Source organism: Phoxinus phoxinus (assembly GCF_949152265.1).
Source record: "Phoxinus phoxinus genome assembly, chromosome: 21".
Classification (NCBI taxonomy): domain Eukaryota; kingdom Metazoa; phylum Chordata; class Actinopteri; order Cypriniformes; family Leuciscidae; genus Phoxinus; species Phoxinus phoxinus.
The window spans coordinates 12,607,631-12,631,895 of NC_136896.1; the positions used below are offsets into that span (position 1 = coordinate 12,607,631).

At 39.0% G+C, this 24,265-nt stretch overlaps 1 protein-coding gene across 1 annotated transcript in view; it reads left to right on the forward strand.

Moving 5' to 3' along the window:
• The first annotated feature begins 12,741 nt into the window (after positions 1 to 12,741).
• zeb1b (zinc finger E-box binding homeobox 1b) overlaps positions 12,742 to 24,265 on the forward strand; it is a 62,874-nt gene continuing 51,350 nt past the window's right edge. The window contains exon 1 of the mRNA XM_079595284.1: positions 12,742 to 13,036. Coding sequence (XP_079451410.1) covers positions 12,979 to 13,036 — 58 coding nt within the window. The 5' untranslated portion in view covers positions 12,742 to 12,978. The remainder of the gene's footprint in view (positions 13,037 to 24,265) is intronic.

A 24,265-nucleotide genomic window follows, 5' to 3' on the forward strand; every position in this document is an offset into this window, starting at 1 on the left:
ACTTTTGGGATTTGTTTGTAATTAAAATCAACAAGTCAGCCCAGATGAGAAAAAATAATACAAAAATAACGTGACGCATTATTTTCTCGTGATGCACCCCGATTTCAGCTATACCAAAGTTTTGGGCCGAAATGGTTTCGGAGGGCCTAAATCAGTGACCGTGAGGGACTGCCGTCTTTACTTTCGTTGTTGTATTTGTTTATTTATTTTATTAAAGTTTTTGAATGTTCGCCAGTTCCCGCCTCTTCCTTCCCACAACATCAAACATTGTTACATACACATAATAAAACACAACATCAAATAAAATAGTCCAGGTCTGGTCCTCTCTCTATCTTCACGATCGTCACTCCTCCTTTTATGCTTCCGCTCCTCCGTGAGAGATATACAAGACTGTCGCTCATTACCAATCACGCCACCGGCCTCGCGCTATTCTCTCACGGCCCTCTGTCTTGTCCTGCTCGCCACATTTATATTTCACCAATAAACTGGAGCAGAAACAATTCTGTTATTAATTTTTTAATAAAAAAAACTGCCTTATGTGCAAGTTAAATGTTCGTACAACCCAGTTTTAGCTATTTGAGTGTTGATTATTAAATAAGTTTGATTGATTAATTGATTATTTCGTTTAGAATTTAGGCCAAGTGCATCCTGAATTTTCGGTTTCGGCCCAGAATTTACATTTCAGTGCATCCCCATTATTTTCCCAAAATAGTTACTAAGTAACACAATTGCTTACTTTTTTGGGAGTTGCGCAATATTGTAATGCATTATTTTTAAAAGTAACTTTCAACTCTGTTCATCACTAGCTCTGGCCTCCTACATACTTCTGCTCAATTTTAATTTTTTCATTTTCCTTCAGTAATACGTCTGGGTTTCTGGTATATTCTTGGGTTTTCTCCGGTCAATTTTTTACCGGTCCAATCAGCGAACAGAGGGAATGGCTGAGAACGATGCCGTTGAGGACGTGCACTAGTTTGAGTTGAAGTTTCGTCACGACCAAACGTTAGCGATTGGTTATGGCAGATCCAGAGTGGCTAGTGGCTCTGGGCAGATCCAATAGTTTTAAACTTCAACAGAGTACCCGCCTACAAGGAAGTTAATGCTTGTCAATGGAGAGTGACCAGACTCTCTGTACAAATGAAATGTAAGAGAGTCTGGTAGGACCAGGCTAATTAATCACGGCATCACTCAAAGAAGTTTACATGGTCAGTATCACAAATTTGCCTATTTGATTAATGACCTAGAAATAGTACAATAGTGAAGAAAAATCTTTCATATTTCTTTATTAATTTAATTTTACACCTTTGTATCCTTATTTTAAAATACTAATACTTAAAATTTTCAGATTTAAATCACTTTTTGATCGATGTTTTCAATGTGCTGTTGCAAATGTGCATATTTCCATATGGCTTTTCACTTGTTTCAAAAAGTTTTAATTTTTTTAAGTTATATATTTAGTATTTTGCTTGTATTTGATAGGACGGTTCCCAACCATGTTCCTGCACATTTTGCATGTCTTCTTACTCAAACTCCTATATCATCAGCTCATTAGTAGAGACTCCGAGACCCGAAATGGTTGTGTCAGACAAAGGAGACATGCAAAATGTGCAGTGTTGGGGGTACTCCAGGAACGTGATTGAAAACCACTGTGAACAGAATGGGTAAAAAAGCAGGGGTGTCCAATCCTGATCCTGGAGGGCCACTGTCTTTCAGCTCCAACCTAGAGAATAGAGCTTCTGGGCTTATCAAATATAAGCATCAGTAACAATCCAAGTTGTGGAGATGGTGGTACCATTGTATTTTTTGAACATTGATTTGTATTAATTTGTTAATTTTTTCTGCTTCTTGTGGTTGTTGTTATATGTTGCTACTAAGTCAAAGCACTTCCCGCAAAGGCTGTGACAATGACTCAACAAGTAATCTTTCACCAAACAAACACTTATGTGATCTATATATATATATTTAAACGAATATTTGAATAAATTACAAATTGTGATTTAGACCCCAAAACATCCTCCCTTAGGTTTAAAATGTTTTAAATCTAGACAATTGTATTTATATAATTGGCTCACAGTCACAGCCTTTTTCCCTGTATTATATGCAGGTTAGTTCACTTATGTGCGTACCAAATGTGGCCTGGCAATGCACATTCAGAGAAAGACCTCTCCTGTTTCTTCAAATTAGTGTCAACCCAATGTTTTTAATGAACGCCTTTATGTCTAGCAAATAGACGCGTAGCCCATACAACTCATACTGTACTCTTAATGAATAAACTTCATATAATCCTGTACTACATAACTGTATTTTCAACAGTTACCTTCATCATACTTAACATCAGTGTGAGGGAATCTGAGTTACGGTATGTGGTTCAAGGCTTAGGCTGGCCTATAAACACTGATCCCCGGTTTCACAGACAAGGCATAAGCCTAGTCCCATGCAGACTAAAATGCATGTTTGAGCTGTTTTAACTGAAAGCTACTTGCACTGACATATCTTAAAATGTCACTCCCATTGTTTTGTCTCAAGATGCACACCAGAAATGTTTTTCTTTCTTTCTAAGACACGTTTATAAAAGCTACATAAATGCCCTTGAATAAGGCCAAATCCTGGCTTAATCTCAGCCCTGTCTGTGAAACCGGGCCTGAGAGAATCAATGACAACACATTGTGTTCTAAACAATGAAATGGACTCCCCCTCCGTCATTTATTCTCTTTAATCTCTTTCTCCTTTTCAAGATATTTATTAAATAGCAAATTTAAGCGCTTGTGCATTGTGTTTACAAAAAGAAAAAGTGCCAGTAAGAAGTCAGATGAAAAGAAAAGGTTGCCTTAAGTTAGTTGGTTTACAGTCTCTTTCCCTCTTCCCTCACTTGTCTCAGGCATATTTGTAATGGTTTATGGTTGTCTGTTCTGTAACAGGAGCCATTTGAATGTTTTTGTCTGTTAAATCTGTCATGGTCATTAGAAAGGCAGAGAAAAGGTGAGTCAATGAATTGTTCCACTGGGGCCAGTAAGTGCGATGACCCGGCTGTTCATCAGACGTCTAACATAAAACCGAAAGCTTACGGGATTCTTTTCACTCTGGTCGATTTCAAGGAAACTTGTGTTTTGGCTTCTTCTGAAAATCTCTAAATGGCACATTGAAAGTGGTAGTGGAGAGCTTCCTCAAATAGTTTTTTTTCCAGCCTCCAACTTTGCCCTCTTCAGTATCAGAAGTACACCTGATAGCTTTTCAGTTGTATCGTCACCCTGGTTTTTTCCCTCTTTTGGACATATATTTTGATGTTTGTCCTTCGCACCCACAGAGGTGACATTGGCTCTCTGACACGGGCTATAGTCAAATGTAGTGAAAAAGGCAATGAGAGTGATTTTATTTATTTGACATGCTGTCCTTCATTTCTTTTCCTTTTCTCTGAATACATTCTAAATTATTATGGGTTGAGAGGCTAAATCTGTAGCAGCTTTTAGCAGCTTTCATGACCGCTGGACCTATCGTGTGTGTGTGTGTGTGTGTGTGTGTGTGTGTGTGTGTGTGTGTGTGTGTGTGTGTGTGTGTGTGTGTGTGTGTGTGTGTGTGTCTTTGCCTCTTCTAGCTGCTCTAAAATATCTTTCCCAAAAGACATTTCCTTTAAGTAATCCCACCTGTTAATCCCTACTCCTTCTCATATATATACTAATATTAACCTTTGGTCAAGAATGTGTAAGTAGCCAATTTAGGCCTATATCCTGTGCCCTGTTCAAGTTTACTGAACATCTCAGAATGTATTGTCTAAGAATATAGGCAATAATTCACCTACCATTGGACAGGGTTCTTTTTTTTGGGGTCAGTGTAAAAGAACAGGTGAGACATGTGACAGGTTTCTTCTTCCTTAAAGGTGCACTCAAGTATTTTTTGTGCTTATGTAATGCTGACAGATATATGGCAGTCGTCTTAGATTAATTCTGACAAGCAAGCAAAAGCAAAGCTTAAAACAAGAGCAAACATGATAACCAATGCCAGTGCTATTTGCAGTCATCAATGATTCATTTATTTATAATGATGTTTACTGAGATAATGTGAGTAGTATTCAATAAGTCATGTGATCTCAACATGGTGGCCACCATGAGGTGACCCACTCCATGTTAAAGCTACTCCGTGTCATTTTTTTAAGATGATTCTTAGCAAAAACCACTTTGTTCTTTCAAACGTATATGTGCTCATTAATGTATAATTCCTTCTACCAACTAATCAAGTATTCTCGTAAGCGTAGAATCTGCCATTTATAATACATACAGGTGAGCTGCTCGAATGGCGGAAGCCATGTTGCGCCTCCATCTTGAAAATACATTAGCCAAAGAGGGACATACCTGGAAATTCAAGCTTCGGCCTTTCGCGTTTTTACACTCAGTGGCACCGTGACGAATGTGAGGGGGAGATTAGTCACAACTGCCAGCAGATTTGAAATAATACGGCCACCGTAGGAGTTAAAGCGCCCTCGGAATGGGAGGGGCTAGAAAGTATTATTCAGTTGGTAGTCATATACAATTTCACAGCTAGATGGGAGTAATTCCTACACAGTGTAGCTTTAAGAAAAATGATTTAGAGGCTATAACATGACCTACATTTTTTTTCTTTTTTGTACTTTTGAAAAAAAAAAAAAAAATTATGTAAACATTTTTAATGAGGAAATATACACAGAGTGCATCACAAAAAAAATATTGAAAAGAAATTAGCTTCATGCTAATACGCCAAATCTATCCACAAAATGGCAGGAATTCTGAATGACTAAATACCTGCATACTAAACATGGAAATATCTAACCACTAATGTGAAGGGAACAGACTGAATCAGTGGAAAACAAAACTTAGGAAAGTAATGAGGAGGATGTCCAAATGCCTTCTGTGGAAAAAGTTCCTTTAATGAAAGCACCTGGATAACAACCGTTTCTCTCTATTGGTTTCTCTTTTTATTTCTCCTTTTCTCTCAGGTGTGTTCACATCTGCACCTAAATGTGGAGGATTCTATGATATGCAGAGCCTGATGTGTGTGTATGAGTGTGGGAAGCACATGATTCTCAGACATGCCAGCAGAATGAGCAGAAGAAAGATCTTAGTGTTCCAACATACACAAAATAAATTTTAGCTGTGGTTGTGAGGTGAATTTTTGACGGAACATTTGGAATGGATCTCAGCTAATCTGCGTGACAGACTTAGCTCACCCGTACAACCTGGATGATCCAGAAAAAATCCCGTCTCATACACACACACGCACATCAGCTATGCTACTTCTTCCCACACACTCGTTTTTTCCCATCAAAAAAAAAAAAAAAACCTGGGCAGTGGGCACGCAGATGTTTGCTTTTACTTACTAATTTTGAGTCACACATACTTTACAATGAACAAAATATTTTTAAGTACATGAAACAATATCTGTTTACACATCTTTGTCATTTTCAGTTAAGCAGTGAACGTTGTATACCAGTTTTGAAATACAGACTTTAAAGAATATGCTTACAGAAAAAAAGAGAGTTGGTCATTTGGTAACATTTACAATTTCGATTGTATGTATCTATAGATAACTTATTCTACATTAGGCTACATGAAGAATTTGATTACAAAATTGAGTTGTAGAAGAATCTGCTGGCTCACTGGATGTTTTGTTTTGGGAGTGGCCAAATTCTCCTGAGCGTCAGTCCTGTCCAGGGACACTCCAAAGAAGAGGAAGTGAGATCATAATGACCTTGTTCTTGGGAAGGGGGTGCGTAGTGTGATTGACATCTCAATCTTGCATTCAAAACATTCCATTGTAGGGCCCTTGAGTTTTTCTGGGCTCTTGAATAGTTTTGTCGCCATGGCATTAGTGTTTGCATTTTCCATGAGAAGCAGTAACTTCAGCATAATACTAGAGCTTATGAAAAAAATATTTTGATCTTGTCTCAAACAATCAACTTGTTTTCTGGCCATGTAACTGTAGGACTCAGAAATCACTTTTGAGTTTCACAATTTTTTGCACAGATGTTTCCGCCATACTTGGCTCGCAGCACAGGAGAAGACAGCTTTCATTTGTATGCACTTTATGTCCAAAGTTTATAGAACCACATGAAATCCAAATAGTTTGAATTGTTTTGTGGACATTAGTCCATGTCAATAAGTGCCGAGGTTATTAGTGTATGCCTACTTCTAAAAGTTGACGAAACTATTTGTTCTGGGAAATAGACCAAAAATATGGATAACTCATCTTGCACTCACAAGTGCAATTTGCACTGATTTGCATATAATAAAATGCTCTGGAGAATGAGAATGTCCCTTGTCAATAGTGTGTTTTACAGTATGAAGCACAGCTCACACATAATTTACTTTTAAACCAATCAGTTTTTGTTGGTGAACATGGTAAAGCCGCATCATGATCAGCTTAACCCTCTGAGTGGACGAATATTTCGCCCTCACAATTTTTTTTTTTTACTTGCATGGGTTCCATATAGGAAGGACTGGATTTTGCTTGTGAAAATTTGCTAAACAATCGCAAATGCAACCGCGCCTTAATACCACTTAACTGGCTAGCAATAGCTAATTGTGCTTCTGTGACATAATTAAAAACCTAATTACTTTTTTTTTTTTTTTAACAACCTAAACTTCCTGTTTAATGTCAACTCAACACAATGCACATCAAGCCATTTCATGGGGTCTTCAAATCAGTTTATTTTCTGGCAAATGCCCATTAGTTACCTTGATCTTTGATGGTCTGTCCCTAGTTTAAGATTATTACATTTTTGTTTACTGTCATTCTGTAATGGAAGATGGCTAATGCCTCATGCTGAACACAGTCCCAAGGGTTGCTTTAGTTTCACCATTTTTTTTATCTCCATCCATCATGATCACCACACTCTTTCTTTCTTTCTTTCTTTCTTTCTTTCTTTCTTTCTTTCTTTCTTTCTTTCTTTCTTTCTTTCTTTCTTTCTTTCTTTCTTTCTTTCTTTCTTTCTTTCTTTCTTTCTTTCTTTCTCCACCTTAGTCACTAACGTGTACCTGTCAGTTTCTGCCATAATCCTCTGTTTGTTTTTCACTCTTTTTCTGTTTCTGCAGTTGTACTTGCCACCTGTGTTTCTCTTTCGTACCTCACGCTTTCTGTTCCTCTCCTCTGTTTTCGCCACTTTAAATCATCCATTTCTTCAACGTGTCTGTGTGTCAAATGAGCCTTATACAAATAACTTTTAGCTGATTTTACCTCCCTCTTTATTTTTATGTAAGTTTTCCTGTTTCTTTAGCAGTCCTTTGCATTTCCATTTCTCTTCCTTCCTTTTTCTTTTTCTCAATTCTCCCCCCCCCCCCCCCCCCCCCAACCACATACACACAACATCTTCTCCCTTCCCCCACACAGCTGGCGCCCTGAGCTGTTAGTCCAGATGGTTAGGAGGGGAGGCAGGGGCTTGTTCTCCATGTAGCCCCACAGCAGGCTCTCTGTCCTGGGCAGCTCTGAGTCAGCTCCCCCCTGGACCAACTGGAACCCCCCAACACCCCCCAAACAGCACTGCCAGCATTAATCTCCTAAATGATCCCGCCAGGAGGAGGATCAATACTCATTTACAGAGACGCGGCCTGATCCCTTAATGTAGAGCAGTAAGGATAGCTTTCTAACCCCCCCCCCCCCCCCTCATGTTGCTGTCTCCCCTATCTTGTCTCTTCTTTTGCACTCTTTCTTCCTGTCTTCATGCTCCATTCATTCTCTTTCTGTTTAGCCCAGTAAAAGAAAAAAAAGGTAAATGAGACTTGAATAGGTAACAGGTGAAGAAATGGACGTACAGTGGAAATATTAATGGATAAATTGCTTGCAGTATGAGGTCAGTTACTTTAAACCTCCTTTGATGAAGTCACCACTCTGCTTCCGTTAAACTGCCAGTGGATGCCCAGTGGATTAAAACCAGCAGCTCTTGGATGGCAGATATTGTTGAGTTTTAATTTGGTCCAGCTGGGTGGTCCTGTCACCAGTAACCGGGAATAGAGGCTACTGGCATTCAGACTGCTATTTTAATAGCGTAGTGAGAGCTATTATGCAGTTTTAATATTAGCAGTAGCATTATTTTTACTCTTTGTTTTCCGTCGTTGCGAGAAAATATGACTTCATGTCGAAATGGCAGCATCCAAGGAAAATGGGAATAGACCGGACTTTCCACAGAATAGCGTCCCGTCTTTTTCCAGTCGGTTAGCACCAGCAGAGAGAGAGAGCGTGTGTGGTTTTCAAAATGCCTCATCATTGATCTCTGATGAAGCCTGCCCTTCACTGCAATGCTTTTCTTCTTTTTCTTTTCCCTCTAGCCAGGGAACGTCTGTTTTTCACCTTCACTCTGTCTCTGAGCTCACCCGCAGGCCCGCCTGCTGGACCGTAGTGGCACCTGGAGCCAACTCAGCTGGGCAGCTGCTCTGGTCGCTGGGACATGGGGAGAATTTGACTGGTGCCTGGTCAATAACAAGCTAAACCATGCAATGACATTTTATCATTTTGCCATTCCAATCCTCACCAAGTCAGCACAATTTTGGAGATTTCTTTTAGGACAGCATCATGTACCAATGAAATTCCCGAGGAAAGTTCAGAAGGATGATGTTCATTTAATCCCACCAGAAGCCGCTTACCTCACTTCTTCCAAAAAATTCTTTCAGCAGCTCTCCTCTACCTCAGCTCCCAATTATTGCGATGGTTATGGCCAGTAGGGGAACATACTGTAGCTCAAACCCTTTCATTATGGACCGTCAAACCTGTCCACCCTTTTCCACGTCGCTCTTTTCCATTATATGCATGCGGTGTGTGAATAAATATATATAGGAAGGCAGAAAACCGAGTACTAACTCTCTTAATGTGATTCTATGGACATTAATGCTATTATTATCTGTTACTCTGTAAAGCCTCTGCACAGCCACAGAGCACTTTGTCCTGTTGAATAATTCACTGTCAGCAGCCATAGGCAGAGCAAACTGGCTTAATGATGAAGGGACAGGCACCTTACTCAGCTCTGTCTGTTGTCTGTTTGATGAAGTGAAAGAGGCCATGGGTTGGAGAGGGTTAGACAGATGACAGGGAGGGTATTTGAGGCTTCTGCAGGGGCATCTCTAAACTAACGTTGGGTTTTTCTCTGCAAAAGATTCCACTATGTACTTAGAGGATATTGCTTTCAACACAGAGCTTGTCTTCTCTCTAAACATTTAAAACGAAATTGCCCTGTCATTTGTATCCTAACCATTGTTTCATTTCCCTTTCCACTTCCTGTTCTCATGACCATAGCTCACCTGTAGAGCGTTTGCAGATTTGATTAAACATAGACGGCTTTGGAATGTTTAAGAAGGTCATAGTTCCTTTCAGACCTTATTATTTGGTACATTTTATGGAAATCATTTTCCTAGTGTGATCATACTGCAGTTGACATGCAAAATGAAAACATCACAGGATGTTAAAGGGATTTGTTAACTTAAAAAATGACAATTCTGTCATTATACAACGGAGTTGTATTGTTGTTTCAAACCTGTTGGACTGTTTTGTACTAAGGAACAAAAAATTAAGAGAGATTATGAATAAATTACTTATGTTCCACATACATCTACTTACTTAGTCAGGTTTAGGGTTAGTTACTTGTAATTCTGCATAATTTACTGTTATTACTTTAGTAAGCACATATAGTAACATGCAACTAAGTCACCTTAAAACAAAGTGTTACTGAATAATTTACTCATTATTTTCTATTACAGTTACTCATTACATTGTGTCAAAAGCTAGTAGAAATTACAATCATTGGTACTGTCTACACTTGATGCCATGTGAAGCGTCACCATAAATGGATTTCCCGTTCGCTTGAGCTACTTCTGACACAAAGGACAAATGAATTTGAAACGTTTGCTTTGACGCGTAGACAGTATCAAACACTTGCAACGCTACTACACATGAAAGAGTTCATGAGAGAAGTGTGAATTATTAAACTAATTAATACTCATTTGAGTTGGATCATTTCACTTAATTGATCTGATAAACCGAATCAAAATGAATCAAATAATCTGATTCACTTAATTGATCTGATTAACTGAATCAAAATGAATCAGTTGATATGATTCACTGAATTGAATTGAATTGAATAAAAATTATCTGAATGATTCAGACTGATCTGTTCAACTCACTGACTCAGCAGATCATAGTGATTCTTGATGAAGATTATTAGAGATAAAACACAAAGACATCAGAACACTTACAGCAAATGAATCACATGGGCCACTTTTATGGTTCTTTTACATCTTTTTTAAAGCTGTAGTTCAAATACATTGTAACTGCATGGAAAAGAGTGACGGGTACATGATTTATTAAACCTTTTGTTTAATAATACGGATTTGGAACAACATGAGGGTGAGTAAATAATTTCATTTGATATTTTCCAATAGGTGGATTTTACCAGTAAATATATGGTAATTATTATTTAATTTTACAGTGACTATTTTTCTTATAGCCTTGTGCAACTCACTTTGATTCACAGCATATCATTGTGAGATTATATAGTGTCTTCACTCAATCAATACGGACTGTACACTGCAGTCCCATGCTAAGTACACCACACCCAGTTGAGGTCTGACAGAAACCTGATAGTCATCAGGTACAAGAATAGCCCTATCCCGCCATTGCTGCAGCACTCGCTTTTGTGACCTGTGACAGAGAACGGCAGACCTTCAGATAGTAGCGTGTTGGTGCTTCGGTATGAATGTGCTAGCTGCTATTTTGGCTGCTGCATTCATATTTCTAAAGAAATGCACTTAAGCAGAGAATCTTTTTCATTGGCCATTATTGATATTTGGCATTGGATGGCACAAAGCTTTGTTTAGATTGCATCTTAACTCATCCAGTATTATCTTAAACATTTCTCTACGTCAAACTTTTCTCTGGCCTTCAATTTCTTTTTACTTGGTGTCAGTTCTCTCTCTCTCTCTCTCTCTCTCTCTCTCTCTCTCTCTCTCTCTCTCTCTCTCTCTCTCTCTCTCTCTCTCTCTCTGTCTGTCTGTCTGTCTGTCTGTCTGTCTTTCTCTCTGCCTCTCACGCGCTCTCTCGCTGGTCAGAGTCAGAGGAGTAAACATCCCTGGGGAACAGCGAGCTCTTTCTTTGGGTGGAGGACTGAATCATTGCAGTGAGGGTCCCATGATCCTCCCTGTGCCTTGGGACACACACTGCATTCCTCCTCCTTCCTACTCAATCACACACACGTACACATACTCAAACACGTATTTTCTTCATTCTTGAAAACTAATACAAATCACAGTCTCTCCTACTGTAATACACATCTAGATGCGTATACATTTATGCCAGTAAAGAGATGGCAAAGGCAAATAGCATTAGACCTTATGTCACAGTTATTTAGAAAGCTTTTGCCAACCTGAAAAATTGCCAAGTGCATTAGATATGCATATTTCACTGATGTGTTTGTCAAATATTACATTACGATTAGATGTGCACTCTTTAAAAAAACTCAGCCACTGATAGCATCAGTCATGTGGCATGATAATTAATAATTAATAAATGAATGGCACTACTTTGAAGTTCCAACCATGTTCCTTTGAATTCAATATGGACTAAATAAAAACAGTTATATATAATTCAAAACTTATGGGGAAAACTGACTAGCATATAAAAGATTTAAAACTGTCTGAATGATCTTGTCAGATACAACCATTTGGATTTTTTGGAAATTCTATCTGAAGTAATATAATTATAAAGTATGTAAGAGATACTGGGTCTAGTTGTCACAATGATTGTATGTCAGAACTGTGATGTTCTGAATCAAAAGCGGAGTCCAAAACCTTGTTAAAAATCATCTTAAACTAGTGTAAGTTTTGTGAATTTTATCATTTAAAGTAATATTCCAATGTCATCATATTTTACAAAAAGCTTTTTGAAAAAAAAAAACACTTAGCCTAATAAAATACACAAAGGCAATGGTCAACTATATTAGTGTTCTCAGGACACTGTTTTTATATGTGAAGCCAAAGCAGGTTGTCACATGTTTTAAATATTGTAATTTTATAGCGTATTTACTAATTACAGTAGCCTACACTAAAAAGTCGTTAGATAATTTGTAGCCTATTTTACCTTTGACTTTTTTTTATATATATTTTGTGAATGTTTTGCACTGTTCATTTATTTATTTCATTATTATTATTTTTTTTTACAAAAAGCTGCTTGTTTAGATTGTGACAACTTACCCCATACCTGGTACTACTGCATATTGTCACAAAAGATTTATGTAGGGCTATGTTAACCATATGTGTTTTGTCATGGGCAATAACAATGGAAATGTTAAAAATAGTTATATACTTAACATTATAGTCTAGATTGGATTAAATACTTTTTGGAGTAAATAGTGTGACAACTAGCCCCAGCGTCCCCTATGTAAAATGTTGCTGTTTACTTCTTGCTGAGGCTAGTTTTATGACATGCAGATTTCTGCCTCATCATGAATAAGAGAAAGTTGCAGATTGTGTCGATGTGTATGTGTGCTAGTGTTTGAGCGCGCGCACCATAAACAGGTGCACGCGTCAAACTTTCCCCGCCCCCACAATTGACTGTAAAAAAAAAATATTATGACGTTTGATTCAGTTTGAATGTTTACCATTGCGCTTTTTGGTTGTAGTACAAGCTTGGACATGTTTGTTTTGTCCAGACAATAATGCTTCCTTTGAACTGTCAATCAACATACATTTTGAAGTCCTCTACGTCTACGTGTGCATGGACAGGTTGATCAGTGACCGTTTCGGACAGGCAGCAGCGCCACAGGGAGCGCGTGGTGTGAGGGGCGGGAGTTGGCCAGAGACGGGGGTCTGCGCGCCAGAGAGAGAGGTATAGGAGCCAGAAGGTAATGTCGTAAAGCCGAGTGTCGTAAACCAGGTGCAGGGAGGGGAGGTGGAGTAGAAGGGAGGGAGGGGAGGTGTGGGGGCGAGAGGAGGTGACTCTCCAGCAGCATTTAGACACAGCGAAAGGATCATGGCGGATGGCCCCAGGTGTAAGCGCAGAAAGCAGGCGAACCCGAGGAGGACAAACGGTGAGTAAAAACCCTTCGCTTTGCTTGGCGACGGCTGATTTCATTCAACTCAGGACTCCGGGTCGCTGGCAGAACTTCTCGAGCCCCAAAAAGTGCTGGAAAGTAGCGCTGTGTTATAGCCCCTATCTGGTGTACCGTTATACCTGCCGCGCTCGCGACTCTCTCACCGCCTAGTGGTACACAGCGCGAGCGCGGACCGTTATACGCAGCCAGTCCCATACAAGTGAATCTCGCTTTTGTTTCCCCTTTTATTTCTCTCCGCCTTGAGTTCACTTTACAAAGCTTTATAATTAAACAAATTAATTCGATTCGAATCTGTTACTCCCGTTGGTCGTTATTGTTGGATTTTCCTCTTTAGATTCGAACGAAATGAAACTTATTTTCTCGCTCAAAATGTACCTGTTTGGTCCGATGCGGGTGATTTGGTTTCGCATGAACCAGTTTGAGCGATTGAAGTGGTGGGAATGCTTTCATAAATACGTGTTTGTGAATAGAGCTGGTGCTTGGGAGGATTTTGTTTTATTTTCGTTAACAACAAACTTTGATATATCTGCAATGGGCTGTTCCGCTGTCTGCGTGGTAGCAGGTAGCTAGCGAGCTAGCAGAATTCTAAGAATAACCTAATAGTGTGTATGTAAACATTTTAGCGTAGTGTTTATGAATACATGGGTTTACATCGCCGATGTGACAGTTTGGTTGGTTTCACTTGCTATGGTACAGCTACGAGTCCCACTTTTGTAATGTAGCTCATAAGAAACTGCCTTAGAACAGCAGCACGCTTCTCTGTGTTGCTGCTGCATTTGGGGAAAAGGGGCATGTATGCAGTTCGCGGTGATGTTTGACAGGAAAGTTTCTTCTTGAACTCCGATTGAAGTTTACAAAGCAAAAAATAAGGGTGTGTTTATGTAACAGTCCTGCCAGTCTAGGCGTCCCTCAGGGACCGGGGCTCAGAGAGCTCTGGAGCACGATGCCAGTTAAAGCAACCTGTTTGTTGCAGCCAGCCTGCCACATTTCTAGTTGGGTGGTAACACTGAAGAGAAAAGGAAAGGAATCTGAAGGGCTGTCTGCTGCTAGAACAACTGCTGCAGCCTATATAAGGAATGCGTATACATCCCGAGCAGCGCAGAGAATCCTGATAAATCGCGCTGCTGCAGCTGGACTTACTGCACTGACAGTTTATTTGTTTTGGGGACTTTATGCATCCGCTTTGTAATGCACGTGTATGTTTCAGGTTTATGTGTGGTAAATAACTTAAAATCGTACTTGCGTATTTGCTCTTGAATGATAACGATTGATCTGGTGAGCTGTGTCCAGAGCGGTATAGACGTGAGCCTTAGTAATTTTACTAAGGAAATCGATAATGAGAAATGCGAGGGCGTGCTTTACTTCTCGCTTGCGCGCGCGTGTGATGGGGAATATAAACTCGAAAACACTTTTAAAATCATTTTTTATTCAACCACACTCCGTCCTTTGTAGATTAAAGTGCACCGTTCAACATTCAGACGATTTATCTGCAGAGTTAAGTGTTTTTTGATAAAGAGATGAGTGAAGAAAGACACTTTTTCTCAGGCTGACGCCATGCGCGCGCCATGTAGCTGTTCTCTCAGCGTGCGCGCGTTAGAGCGACCTGTAAATATGTGCTTACCTGATCGGAAGGAAAGACAAAAATGTCACTTAGGTTTTTCATAGATGCCATTTGACCATCTCGCTATTGTTTTTTTTGCTACCTGAACTTGCTGACAAAGAAGGAGTCTTTCTTTTTTTCTCTTTCTGAGATACATTGGCTCATTTTGAAAGCAGACGGGAGGCGTTTCTCGTGCGTTGCAGCAAATGTCAACTTGTGCAGGTATAAAAAAAGATGTATGTGCAGTGTTTCTCGCATGCCTTCTCACTCAGCTGCTGTTGTCGTTTGTTTTGAACTGCAGAACGGATGGGTGCCTGTTATCATTCGGCGTTCTGTAACGCTCTTAAAAGCATCGCTATAGTGCAAAGAGCATCCTTGGTACTTATAGGTGCTGAAGCATCGCTCATGATCTTTTTTCCATGCGGTAAAAGCATAGGCGTGTTCTGAAATTGTTTCGAAACCTAGAATGATTTTACACCGTGAGGCTTGAGGGCATTTTGCACCGCTTTTCTGCAGTGTTGGGTTGATATAAGTGCTTTGTCATAGAGCGTTTGGCATTGCTCACCGCACTGCAGGTATCTAAACGCGGAGACGCACCTGAGCCGTGCAATAGCACCTGCTTCTACCTATTTTATCTTATGAACACCATAGATTTTGATGACATTATGTCATTATATTTCAAGCTTAATTCTTCTGTTTTAAATACAGCTTGTTTTATCATTTTGATCTCAATCATATAAAACTGTTTCAAATGAAGCAAATTCATTTAAGTTTGTTCTCCTTTAAATGCACGCAGGCGCTTTAAGCGTCCTGACCGTTAATTATTTGAAGTCACGGGTTGACCTCAGAGCGCACCCGCTCCCGGTGCGTGATGAACGCTCCCTGACTGTGCGCGTCCCTGCGTCATTAGCATACGCCCCTCCCCCTCCGCGCCCCCGTAAGGAGTGTTGATCAGACCGTGTATAATTGGAATGTGGCCCGCCTGAGTGCTTCGCCGTTTCTTGTAAAGGCCAACAGTAAATGTTCACTGGAGGCAAACTGTCTTCTAGATGGATTCACCTTGTGTTTACCAGACTTACTTTCACTTTAATTACCATAATCAAGATGAATGGAATGTTTTTATTTCAACTCACTTACTTTAGGACTATTTTAAATCAGCCAGAGAAGGCTTGAATTGAACACTATGAATTCTTGTAATGTTTAAAATCTACACAAGGAAATATGTTGCATTAAACTGAAGTGCCTGTTTGTTCATAACATCTTCAGCTCTAATTATAATTCACATAACCTTCACCAATTTAACAATCCCACATAATTAAAATGCCTCCCTTAGGTCTTCTATATGAAGTTGCTTGATTGTGGCTCTTATCAGAAGGCCTAATTGTTGGCACCATTGCTGTCCTGATAAGTCACTGATGGGACATGTTGCCCTAATGAGTCTTACGGTTATATGGTAACACTTTAGTTTAGGGTCCAATTCTCACTACTAGTTGCTTAGCATGCATTAGGATATTGGCTGTTTATTAGTACTTAAGCAAATATTATCTGTATGAACATATTCTACATCCCTTAATCAATACCTAAACTTAACAACTACCTTACTAACTATTAATAAGCAATAATTGGGAGTTTACTGAGGCAAAAGTTGTAGTTAATAGTAAGTTAATAGTGAGAATTGGACCCTAAACTAAAGTGTGACCACAAATGCAAACAAAGTTGCTGTATTTAGAAAAAAAAAGAAGAAGAAGAATTACCAAACTTTCCTTTCCTCTGTCGTGTTGAAATGTTATGGATCATCACTGGGTAACTATCAAAAATTAAAAAATTAAATATGTGAATATTTATTCATCCTACTTTTTTTTGTCAATCAATAAAATGTTATTGACTCTCATGAGTCAGATTGCAGTAATATGCCTTCATTTGTAAACGTTACAGTGGTTCCTACACGGCGGCTGAGGGGGGAAGGGAACGTTTTTTCAGTGCTGAATCCTTTACACGGTGAGCATGTGACAGCAGCACTTCACCATCAGGTGAAAAATCTGTGATGTGCCTGTTGCTTTGGCTAAAGGCAGGGTGTTAACGCCGAGATGAGCTGTTGGGAAGGTGAAGAATGTTTTACAAGGTAGAGAATTCATTAGCTCTCTTTGACTTTTGGCCTACCTTGCCTGAATGACCTACCCTGAAAAACAGAATATGCTAAACCCTATAGAGATATGTTTTTATCATAATATCTTATTGTATCAGGCAAGTCTCTAGTAAACTCAGTAAACTTGAGGCCCAGGGAACCGCCCACAGGTTTTGACTCTCTGTAGAGTGGAATGCTAAATAGTCAACAGTTTTTCCGAGTTTTTAAAGCTGTTTCAGGTGAAGTTATCTGTAGAATGTGAGGAAGGTGAACGGTGTCTAAACATCTTGAAAGCTGTGTGACTGTGCAGTGCAGCCTTAATCGATCTTATTTAAAAGCACACTGCTTATATCACCAACTGAGAGTATCTCAAGTATGTCACTAAGAACTTCTGAACATGCAGATTCCCAAAACGGTACGATTCTTGAAATCCTTATAAAGATAGGGTTCGGTTCTTTCTAGAAGATGCTTAAACTGTGTGCCAGTGTGTCTTTTTCTTCACCTTTCCACATGGGACTCATTCTAACGACATTCCCGGCCGCTTGGGGTTCTCGCGGCGCGTAACATGAAGGCGATCGGGACCTTGAGCTGTAAACGTGAAGGTGCTAATAGTCCGGAAGACGACAGGTGTTGTTCACAGGGCAGCTCTCCTTCTGTCCCTTCCTCCTTTGGCTCTCTCCAAGAGTACTGCAGGGCAATTTGAAACCTCTCGGTTTGGGAATAGAGGAATGTGGCTGACCGGTATTAGCATGGCTAAGAAAATAAACATGGCAGCGGCTGGTGAGCGTGCTGTGCTTTGTAGTGGCTTTCTCTTACGTTTCAAAAGAACTTTAGCAAGGCTGTATTTTTATACCGAGACATTTCAGGAGAAGGATTTACACCTCTGAAATGAGCAGAACCCGCAAAGTTTTACTTGACTGCGTTTTTACAAACACTCACAGTGGAACACCCAACGAATGATGAGAAATGTTTAGCTTGTTTACTGTCATTACCTTCGGAGAGCTATGGCCAACGTCAGGCCACTGCCAGCTCTGTGATAAAATGGGTGTAGCGGAATTTATTTGGCTGATAAAACTTTAATTACTGCGCTGGGCTATTTCCACACCCCGTACCAGACTTTCTAGGGTATAACTCAATAAACACACATGCTTGTTTTTTCTCTTACTTGTGCACTTTAAGGTGACGCTTTATAGTTTTGGAAATTGTGTTGTATTTTTTTGCATGTATTTGTTTTTAGGTATATGTGACTGAGGAGGAGGAACCCTTTTTCTTCGGGACATGCTGCTAGGGCATTTTAAACGCCATCTGCTAACATTTAGGGTCTCTCCCTGGTGCGTGAGGTTTAGCCGAGGAGGAAATTTTCATTTATCCATCATCCTTTCGTTGACTTCCTCCAAAAGTCCATCTGAAATGCGCTCTCCACTCCTCTCTTCTTCTCCTCTCCTCTTTTGACTCTTTCTCTAAGACACAGTAGCAGGGTGATGTTTAGTGACCTCTGCCATGGGCGCCCATGCATTGCCTCAAGTATGACTTCACTTTCCCCCCCCTGTGCCATTGTGAGGCGTCCAGCGTAACAAATTGGCTGTGTGTTAAAGCCCCCAACACACAAATACACACTCTGTGAATAGATCTCTCGGTAACAAAGCTCAGAAGCAGCCCTTGTTTTTTTCGTCTTACCCCCCATTCCCTTTCAGTTCCCCCCCCCCCCCCCCCCCCCCCGTGTGGAGGTCACATGGGGGAGGGATTTGTTGAAGATGGGGGTCAGTGTTTTGGAGGCCTGCTGAGGTGACAGTGAAGGACTGTTGTAAACTGGCAAGATAGCTCCTCTTCTCTCCCTTCCTGTGCTTTGCATAACAAACATGGCTTTTTTCTTGTGAAGGGCCGGTGTGTTAATGTGTGTTTAAGCACGTGAAAAACACTGTATGTGAGTGAGAACTTTGTAGACAAGAGCGTGGTGGTGCATTTCTATTTGATTGAGGTCCAGTTTGTGGTTTCTCTCGGATTGTACGCATTTGTCCGCTTTCTTTAGAAGGGTCAGAAAAGGAAATTGGCCCTTTTGTTTTGTTGATTAGGTGAATGAAAAGAAAAGAAAGGGAAATAGGACTCCATTATTGGCAAAAGTGATAGCCACTCAGGCCTATGACATGACAATACACACAACATGAGACAGCAAACACAACTTTTGTAATGTGACTTACACTAAAGTTCAGGACGGTGGGATTTTTAAAATGTTTTTGAAAACAAATTCAGTAATATTGTTTAATATTATTACAATTTAAAATAAGTAACTGTTTGTATTTTTATATATTTTGAAATGTAGGCCTAATTTATTCCTGTTATGGTAAAGCTGAATTTTCATCATCATTACTCCAGTCTTCAGTGTCACATGATCCTTCAGAAATCATTCTAATATGCTGATAAGTGTATCATTGTTGAAAACAGTTGTACTTCTTAATATATTTTTTTCAGGATTCTTTAATGAATAGAAAGTTCAAAAGAACAACATTTATTTGAAATAAACGAAAGCATTAATAATTGTCTTTATTGTCCTTTTGAATAAAAGTATAATAATTTTTTCACAAGAAAATCTTTCTGACCCCAAACTTTTGAATGGTAGTGTATTTGTAAATTAAACAAAACTTTCAATATTAAATAATGTAGGGCGGGACTTAAATTCCTAAATTAAGATTGAATTGGATTGTATGGTTTATTGGATCGACATTGTTATTCTTGGAAATGCTCTGTTTATTGAATAATATTATTTTTCACTACATATACGGCCTTGATTATGCTAGCAGAAATATTGTTTCAGAGTTGGAGTGAAATAAAAAAAAATATTTTGAATAACCTACACTATTGAATTATGTTCCAAATCACCATGAACATTTATAGTAAATAGTGTCAATTTGAGCTTTATTTGGTCTTAAATAGGATTCTTTTCCTAATCATCCTCTGGCCTGTAAAGAACCGAGATCCGTATACGGTTCATTACAGGTGCTGCTTAATTCCTGCGGCCCTGTCCAAATTTGGCTCTCAGCAAACAGCGCTCCAAACATCTCTATGCTTTTACAAACGGGGATTAATGATCAGCCTGGTCATTGGTCCCACGGAAGGAGAGGAAGCATTACTCCTAAACAAAAAAACTCCTTTTTATTTCCCTCTCCTTCATCTCTCCCTCATTTTCACTCTCCCCAGAAGAGCCCATGAACCCCCTTTTTAGTTGTGCACGGTTGTACTTTATTGGTTGGTTTGTGTGTGTATTTGTGTGTGTGTGCGCGCGCTTAAGTGAGCTATTGTGTTTTAAAGCTTGTGAGGGGGAGAAAAGGGGTTTTGCTACCTATGCAGCGGGCCACTATCGGGCATAGAGGGGCTTAGCGGCAGAAGAAAAGGACTATTGAAAGAGTGCAGAGAGGGAGGGAACACTCTTTCTCCTGCTGCCTGTGGGAAACTACTGCCCATGCGGAGACATGCATTTGCATATGACCCATTCTCCTCCGAGAGGAAGACGAGATGTGGAGGAATCCTTGTCTCTCTGCGTGTCAGTGTGTAGGTGGAGCGTTTGTCTGCTTGAGATGGAGGAACAAGTGTTACAGCGAATGGGTGTCAACAGCGCTGGTCCCAGGACTAAAATATCTTAAAGGTGTCTGGATGGTGGAGAGGCACGTACACACTCAGGCAAAAACACATCTCAGTAACACTTAAAGACTGAGTGATGTGTGATATCCCCAGATACACACATCTATTTAAATTCATGTTATAGACTTTTTTAATATATGTAAAGCTAAATATTATTAATAAAGACTAACCTTAACCCTACACCTAAGTAAACTTTTATTTTAGAATAAAAATACATTCAAGAATGCACAATACATCTGTACTGCATCAACTTTATATAGATTATTGTATTGATAGTGGATATTGAATTGTGCATGCTCATTTATTATTTTTTTATAATTAGTATTCTAATCCTCTTAACATTAATCTTTAAATAACCTAATCATTTAGTAACACTGTTTTAACCCTTTGACTGTCACCGTCCCACAGGTGGGACGTTTGCCAGTATATTTTTAAAACAATAATATCTTAGTAAAAACCTTAAGTAATATTGACAAACTATATATCATTTGAAAGCTTACAATCTCTAGTTTTCATATTTGGTGACTGATTTTCAAAATAAATTACAGAGGAGCTGTAATTTATCAATTTGCAACAATAATATTTTCATACTCCTAAGGTGTTCAGTCCTTTATTTTGAAATAGTGATGAACATGAAAAATCATGAAAAAAATGGTAGAAACCTCAGTTTGTTTTCATGCCAAGAGTTCAAAAGATAGCATTTGTTCAATTATTTTAGAAAAAAAGGTCTGAAAATGTTTTAGAAATAAAGAAAAACCATATATGGAAATGGAGGCGCCCTTATATGGGCAGTAATGTCAACTAGTGAAAAAGTGTGGTACTGCGCCCAAACAAAATCTTACTGAAAGCTCATTTTTTGAGATATCAACCTAAAATTTAAAACACAACTTGTTCAGATTTTTGGCTTTGATTTTTGTGCAGTTTTAGAGTTACCCAGGTTTTGAAAAAATATATTTTATATAAAATATGAATAATTATTTTATTTTATTTTATATTTTCATAAACTCAAACTTCTATAACTTTTTTTCTGTTACACTTTCTTAATTTATTTCACTTCTACAAAAATCTGCCAATTTTCTTCTTAAAAACAAGACCAATCTTACATCCATATTCCAAAGCATTCTTGAGTTACAAACATTTAAGTTCGGAAAGTGCATTTTCATGTATATTCAAAAAAAGGGGCGTGACATTAAAGGGTTAATGTCATTTAAAAAAAGCTAATCTAAAATTAAATATATTATTTTTTCATACTGGATGTTATGAAGTTTTGATGCTTTAACTCACGTGTAAAACTTTAAAAGTTTATAGAGTTTAAATTTTTTTTTTATTAGAAAATGTTTAATATTTTATATCATATTTAAATATAAAAACATTTAATTTAATCATTTAGCGGCCATAGCATTAATATAATATACTTATTAATATCAACCAAAATTTTAATCTGTGGATTTTTTTAGACTACATTATGCATTTATTTATATTATTTGTTAATCAGGAGGTTCTCAAAGGGAGACAATTTCTCATGACAATTTTGTCATTAAAGTATAGTTAAGTAAACCCGCAAACTAACACACTTACAGCTCAGCAAAGTGTACAGTACCTCCCTGCAATAGCAACAGCCAGTTAGGATCATTCACAAGTATTGTGCCGTCTGGACTCAGCCGCACACATTCCACAATGTGTGTGTGTGTGTGTGTTTCCTATCAGTCTTATTTTTCTGCTCTATGTCACTGTGTTGTGTTGATCTCATCTAATAGAGTGTGTATGAAATAGATTCTCTGGATATAAACACTTCCCCGCAGATCTCTTGTCAGTGTGAGTCACATGAACAGGTGTGTGAGGTGTATGACCTCATCTAATACAATCATCTATCCCAACAAGTGTGTGTGTGTGTGTGCGTGTACGTGCGTGGTGGGAAGGTCGCTGCCACATCACACAGGAAATTAAGACTTCGCCCTCCTTCCCCCCTTTCTCCACTACTTCACTCTTTGGGGATATTATGTTTGTGTGTACACCTGTCCAAAAGACTCCGATCGGAGTCTGACAACTTAAGTGGCGTGCTCTTCAGGGATAAGCCTACGTGTATGTGTGTATGAGCGTGTACACCTGTTAGGGTTTCTTCAGTCCACCTGAGAATATGAGTGCTCGTAATTGGCTTGTGTGGGGGGTAATTTAGTGTGTCAGTTGTGCTGATACATTTATTGTTTTTAATAATATGACTCGGGACTACTCTTAAGGGCTATAGGATAGTCACTGGAGTCTCTCCCTCTCTCTCTTTCATGCATCTTCATAACTGGCCTTAAACCCAAAGTTTGTGTTTAACTGTTTACACAATATAGGCATACAGTGGACCTTTCCTCGACTGTTTTCAGTAGATTGTGGTGTAATCTAGTAGTTAAAGATCTGGGCCGGTAACCAAAAGGTTGCAAGCTCAAATCCCAGAGGAACGATCCATGAACGAACACCATTGTGCTCTGGAGCGAGCCACTTAACCTTAGGTTGCTCCAGGAGGGTTGTTCCTGTAACTGAAGGTGCAGTTAGCCAAGGGATTTTGATGCCAAGGAGGACCCCTGAATGTGATCGTTCCCTTGGGAGGGATTGCCTCGCTAAAATATAGAGCCAGCTATATTATTTACTTTTAAAAATTGGAATAGTAGGTGATGTCGGATAGTTCACCCAAAAATGAAAATGTTGTCATTATTTACTCACCCTCATATTGTTCCAGACCTGTATGAGTTTCTTTCTTCTGTTGAACACAAAATAATATGTTTTGAAGAATGTTGGTAACCAGACAGGTGGACTTCCATAGTATTTTTTAGTATTTTTAGTATTTTCTGACAACCAACATTCTTCAAAATACTTTCGTCGCGTTGTGTCGTGCCTCTTGTGTAGAAGACGCGTTGTTTTGGTAGTTTGTAAAGTAGATTCACCATCTGCTTTAAGTAGGGATGGCCCGATACCACTTTTTCCAGGCCGAGTCCGATACCGATACTTTCATTTTTGGTACTCGCCGATACCGATACGGTAACCGATACCTGTATTTTTATTTTCAATTAATTTAATTAATGCATTTGTCATTTTTAAATGTATTGGTAGAGATACTAAAAGAATGTCAAATCATATTTGTTTATTAAATGTAAACTTAATTTGTTCATCAAATATATTTAATGCACTGCATATTCATTACTGTATAAATTAAATATAGATGGATCTTTTTGTGAAGTTACAAAAAAGGTAGCCTATTTAGTCAAGAGATAATCCTTTGTCTGGTTAACATTAAAACACAGCAGCAGATTAATTCAAGTGCTGCCCCTTTAAGACCGAACGCACGGACCCCATTTGAATTATACTGTCTACGTTCACTTGACATATACTTTGTTTACTAGGATACTCGCCAAGACGGGCGTTTTTACATAGTTTTGTGTGAATTCATCCGTACAAGCGCAATAGTGAAATAATTCCACTCAGTGTTCGCGCGCTGTCTGAGGCGATGGTTTTCGGGGCGCACGCTTTGGATGTTTGAAGTTCATGTAACTTCTTGACCTGCAAATGTCCTGTAATAATGTCGTTAAACATACATAAGGTAACAGTTCATGTTTTACTTACATATACGATTTAGTTTTAATCCAAATATCCGTGTCGAGTGAACGATCAGCAATCCAGAGCATTCAACAGAAGTGCGCTCTCTCTCTCTCTCTCTCTCTCTCTCTCTCTCTCTCTCTCTCTGGTCAGTTAATGTTAATAATAAGCTACATGCCTCGTTTTACTTTCTTTGCCATTGACATCCGACTGAACTACAAACTTTCCACTGACGTCTGATGCGCTCGACCAGCTCGCGCTTCGG